At 58.8% G+C, this 5,229-nt stretch overlaps 1 protein-coding gene across 1 annotated transcript in view; it reads right to left on the bottom strand.

The window, feature by feature from the left end:
- Nucleotides 1–5,229, bottom strand: part of SYTL4 (synaptotagmin-like 4) — a 9,050-nt gene that overhangs the window by 2,007 nt on the left and 1,814 nt on the right. The window contains exons 2-13 of the mRNA XM_009997255.1: nucleotides 4,960–5,175; nucleotides 4,354–4,463; nucleotides 4,078–4,192; nucleotides 3,806–3,913; nucleotides 3,413–3,536; nucleotides 3,212–3,302; nucleotides 2,974–3,077; nucleotides 2,779–2,865; nucleotides 2,152–2,330; nucleotides 1,845–1,947; nucleotides 1,198–1,359; nucleotides 308–413 (exon numbers count right to left, since the gene is read on the bottom strand). Of these exons, the coding sequence (XP_009995557.1) occupies nucleotides 308–413; nucleotides 1,198–1,359; nucleotides 1,845–1,947; nucleotides 2,152–2,330; nucleotides 2,779–2,865; nucleotides 2,974–3,077; nucleotides 3,212–3,302; nucleotides 3,413–3,536; nucleotides 3,806–3,913; nucleotides 4,078–4,192; nucleotides 4,354–4,463; nucleotides 4,960–5,175 (1,505 nt within the window). The remainder of the gene's footprint in view (nucleotides 1–307; nucleotides 414–1,197; nucleotides 1,360–1,844; nucleotides 1,948–2,151; nucleotides 2,331–2,778; nucleotides 2,866–2,973; nucleotides 3,078–3,211; nucleotides 3,303–3,412; nucleotides 3,537–3,805; nucleotides 3,914–4,077; nucleotides 4,193–4,353; nucleotides 4,464–4,959; nucleotides 5,176–5,229) is intronic.

Here is a 5,229-nt window from a genome sequence, read left to right as displayed (position 1 = left end):
GGCAGGTACAGATGCCCAGCTGGTATCTCCTCCTGCCTCCTCCCATACTGTCCCTGCCTGCTGAGTCTACAGCAGACAAGTGCTCCACGTGGGGCCTGACAGTCCAACCTGGTCAAGCCACAGGAAAGCACTGGGACAACTCAGCCAGCCTGAGGGCAGCCAGGTCTTCCCCAATCCACAGCAGCCTTGTGGCATCGCAGAGGAGAAGGCTGCAGTGGCACCGACTCAGAAATCCACCCAGACCCAGCTGCCTGGCCACAGGCAGGTCCTCCAGGCTGCACAGAGATCCTGCAGCTCCAGCACTCACCCTTCCTGCCATTCCCAGCCCCAGGGTGCTTGGAAGATGGGATATACTTCATGGAGACAACCAGCTCTCCCTTGTACTGGGGGAGACCAGCAGCATCAGCCCCAATCTGCAAAGAGGCAAAGATTATCAAACACTGCTGGAGACACCAGAGCAGATGTGGTAATGGCCCACCCTGCAGGCAGCACATCCCTTCCTGAGCCAAAGGGCTTGGCTTATCCTAGAGGTGGTTTGGCCAACACAAATGCCCACACACCCTCAGCATCACCAGGACACACTCAGACCAGCTCCTTTGGGATCCCCCTGGGATCCCACTTTGGCTCAAACACCTCCCTTAGGAAACCCTACTTAGGGGTTTCCACAAGCTGCTGGAGCCCCAGCAATGCTGAGGGCTGAGCCCACAGTATAAGGTAGTCAAGAGAACCAGACTCATGTCCAGCAGCAGCATCTGCTGTTGCCATTGAGCTACACAAAGGCCCTCACTGCAGAGCTCTGCAGTAGGATGTCCCAGACAATTTCCTCCATTTGTTTCCCTGAAGTTGGCTCCAGTTCCTGCCGGTCAGGACAGGGAGCTGGGAAGAGCTGCACTCCTGAAGCACTCAAGAAAGCAAAATGAAAAGAGCTCATGGGACAGAAACATCCCACTGCATCCCATAGGGGACAAGCTGAGGAGGATGAGGAAAGCTCAGCTTAAGGCAGAAGATCTGCCCTTTTTAACTACTACTGCTGTCTGCTCTGGGGTCTGTGTTACCCCAAGATTTGATTTGGGGTGAGCCTTCCAGCAGCTCTTATCTGAGATCTCTGCACCCTGCTCCCACTGAGGGCCACCCCCAGGACAGGACAGGCAAATGAGGTGGCTGCAGACAACAGGGCTGGGGTGGCAGGGCCAGCACCTTGCTGTGCAGGGGCAGAAACTCCTCCAGATGGCTCTCGAAGTTCCAGGCATCCAGTGGGACCTCCACCTCTCCCAGAAACGTGTTTCGGCCAAAGCGATCGTGGTGCCAGACCGAGAACTGCAACGTCCTTGCAAGCAGGAGGGACTTGTTAATCTCGTACTAGGAAGAGAGACAGGAAAACCACCAGTGAGCAGGCAGCACCAGACAGGGTGTATGGCTTGCCATACACTATCAGCCACAGCTCTCCAGCAGGAGAGGAGACAGGTTTGAGAAGCAATGGATGCACACAGGAGGCTATTTTTCTTCCTTTCCAAGCCTGCTGAAACCTCAAAGTCCCAGGGCAGTGGTGCAGGAGCCTGTGCTCTCCAGGCAAGTGGTCCTCAGAGCCTGTGCAGAGCCAGGACTCATGACATCTCACCACCCCATCACAAGCAAAGCTCTGCCAACGCACCAAGCGTCAGCTGGTCAGTGTGAGACCTCAGCAAACCCAGAGCTCCAGTCACCCAGCCTGGAAACCGGGATTTTCCAGCTTTCAGGGTGCAGTGTCTGGAATGGGTCCTCTGCAGAGCTCCTGCCTCAGGGTTTGGAGCCCAGCCCAGCCCAGCAGTGGGGAACGGGCCGTGCCCCAACCCATGCCCACTCACCTTCAGCAGCTCGTTGTACAGGGGGTTGATGGTGTTGCGTTTGATGGTTGTCTTGCGTTTTCCTTGCCGGGACTTGTCAGGCAGCAGGTAGGTCTTCACATACCTGAAGGGAGGAGCAGGCAGCAATTCACCAGGGTCTGCCCACAACTAACCCCCATCACCCCCTTAGCCCCCCAGCAGGACAACCCCAGACCTCCTGCATCACCAAGACCTCCCCTACTTACAGCTCCCATCTCTGGCGGGCTCCTCATAACCCAGCCAAGCCCCCCCAGAGGTGCCACCAGCCACCACCCCTCCCAGCTCTCACGGGTTGGAGCGTTTCTTGGCCTCGTCCCCATAGGCCAGCTGGCGACACTCCTTGACGTGAATGAACAAGGTCTGTGTCTTCTGCTCGTAGCTCAGGGAGAAGGAGATTCCCCCAGTGACTGCAACGTTTCCAAAGTCACCGGCCTCACTGTAAATGCTGACCATGCTCCCCAGAGTGCTCTGGAAGACACGGCAGGGTTGACATGGGGCGTAATCAGTGGTGGGTCCCTCCTCATCCTCAGCATGGCTATACCCCCCACACCTCCTCCACCTCCCCACCCTCACTTCTCTGGGGCTGGGAATGGCCACCCAGTGCCTCCAACATCCATGCAGGCTCCCTGGAAGAGAGCTGGGTCTCTGCTTTTTTATTCCCTTCACAGGGAGGAAGCTGCAGTGCCCAAGCTCTTGCCCTCCATACCTCAGGAGCTGCCCACCTCACCTCCCTCCCAGGCAACCCCTCGGTGCTGCCCATTCCCTTCACAGGGAGGAAGCTGCAGTGCCCCAAGCTCTTGCCCTCCATACCCCAGGAGCTGCCCACCACACCTCCCTCCCAGGCAACCCCTCAGTGCTGCCTTTCTCCATAATTTCTCCCAGCGGAGCAGAGCACGGCTGTGCTGTGGGGACTCACCGAGGAGGTGCCGCTGCGCATGCTGCCCCGGGCCACCCGCTGCCGGTGGATCTCCACCAGGTTATCAATGTCCTCCTCCTCCTCCTCCTGCAAGGAGAAAGACTAACCGCCTGAGCAGGGAGCAGCAGGACACGGCCAGCCAGGCAGCTGCTCCTCCACCTGGCAGCCAGCTCTGCAGGACACTGAGGGTCTCACCAGCTCTGTGTTGAGGCCAGGGACTGACTTGCTCCTGTCCCCCAAGGAACTGCCTTCCCCCACAAAGTCCCCTGGGCGCAGGTCAATCACCGACTTGGTGTAGTCTGAACAAGAGACAGTGGCATGGTGCAGGACTAGCAGAGCCCTGCTGCTCCTGCCCTGAGAAGGGCTGCTCCAGCCTCTCCCATCCACACTGCCAGGTTGGCACCCAAACCCCCTGCACCCATGCAGCTCTCACCCGCCGGCCTCACCACCCGCCGGGGATTCTTCTTGAATATCATTTCATGCTCATCGACCAAGGCGCTGCCGTGGCTCCCCATGGTGGCATCCTGGGGAAGAAGGGTCCCTTCAGGGCAGGGCAGAGTGGACACCCCACAGGGCTCCCAGTCCCCACACCCCAGGACAGGGCTGAGCCCACCAGAGAAGCAGCAGCACCCACCCGTCCATCAGAGAACGTGTTTTTGGAGCGGAGAGGGAGGGTGAGGCTGGAGGCAGCGGGTCCTGCCGGTGCAGCAACCTCCTTTCCATCTTTGAGAGGGGTGGCTCTCTCCAGGGAGTTACTCCTGCAGAGGACACAAAAAGGTGTGTCCCAAGACAATAGGAAATGCTGGTGGGGAAGCACTGTCTCCTCACAAGCTCCTCAGAGCACCTCAGCCTGCCCGGGGCCAGGTTTCAGCACAGCAAGAGGAGCCAGCTGCCCCTCACTAGACCAAGAACTTAGAACAGAGAAAAACATGATTCAGAAGGTCTTCGTCCTCTGCCAGGCCAACCTGGCTGTGCACAACCTGGCTATGCACAATCTGCCCAGTGTGAACCCAAAGAAACCCCTCACCTGCCCCTTACACCACCAGGACTAGATCTGTAGCCATCCAGGCTCATATTTTCCATAGACTCTGTGTCGCTTTTGCCATCCCGAGGTTCTGAAGCATCCAGAAACAAACTGCAGACAAACAAAACCACAAGTACATCCTGTTTGGTGAGGAGGCTGGTCTGAGAGAGAGCTTCTGCATCACCAGTGATACAAACAGGGTGGCAGTGTTCCTTCCATCCCCACAGAAGAGGCAGACTGGTGCCCAGCGTGGGGGAGATGGCAGGGATCCTCACCTTGGCTCCTCTCGGGATGCTGGGGGGCTCTGCCGCTGGGCTGTGGAGGAGATTTTGGGTTCTCTAAGCTGGGCTTTCTGGAGGAGGGTTTGTCCCACAGTCTCTCTTTTGCTGGCTGGAAGGAGAAAGGCATCAGGAGGACCACTGCTCCATGCACATTGCCTGGAGCAGAAGCTTCTCCTGGCTAACTCCACAATGGATAGAGGTGCACTACGGAAAGCCAGAGCATCCTGGAGGGCCAGGCTGTGATAGATGGCATGGCTGTGGCAGCCCTACCTGCTGTCCTGTGCCGCAGGGACAGCAGCACCATGTCACTGCCCAGCCGGTTGGCAAAGCGGTTCACCCTCTGGTCATAGAACCAGTCACCTGTTGTCTTCTTCAGCTCACTGCAGGGCAGGGAGGCAATATGGGGCAGTCAGGAGCAGAGGGAACCTGCTCCCTGTGCTCCACTGCCACTCTTGATGCTGCCACGTTGAGCACAGGCACCATAAGCATGTTTGGGAGGTGGCTGGGCAGAGATGATGCACTGGGCAGATGACAGGCACAGCTGTGTTCCCAGCAAACAAGATGGGGAGGCATTTGTAGGACAGGGGGGGCTGAGAGGGAAGAAACCTGGGGTGCTTGAGATACAGGCTGTGCAAGGAACATGGGGATATGCTGGAGTGAAGTTAGGGAAGGATTGGGGTGAGCATGAATGAGACCGATGAGTGGGGCACAACCCACTTCTCCATCCCCCAACCATGGGTGCCCACTGAGGGAGGTAACAACAGTGCCAGCTGCTTTGCATTGGAGCCAGGAGAGGTTGGCCATGGGGCATCAAGCTGTGGTAACAGGGAGGAGGAAGGGGACAGGGGGTCCCTGCCGTTTGCCCCGGGTACTCACGCCTCCTTGGTGCAGACTTTGCAGCGCCAGGAGCCGTTGGGGCTGTAGGAGCGGCAGTCCCGGCACACCAAGTGGTTGCAGCCCCGGCAGGTGTTGCCCTTGGGGCTGACGCGGCCCAGGCTCTGCTGGCAGCGGGCACAGGTCCGCTCGCTGTACCGCTGGCTGCCCCGCTTGGCCCCCTTGCGCCGGATCTCCAGCAGCTCGTTCTTCAGGCGCCTGCTCGGAGCGCAACAGCGGGAGCGGTCAGAGCAGCCGCGGCAGCGCGGAGCG

This window comes from Chaetura pelagica, unplaced genomic scaffold (genome assembly GCF_000747805.2).
Source record: "Chaetura pelagica isolate M959 unplaced genomic scaffold, ChaPel_1.0 scaffold344, whole genome shotgun sequence".
Lineage (NCBI taxonomy): Eukaryota > Metazoa > Chordata > Aves > Apodiformes > Apodidae > Chaetura > Chaetura pelagica.
The sequence above is the reverse complement of the archived record's forward strand: the minus strand, read 5'-3'. Positions and strand labels throughout refer to the sequence as shown.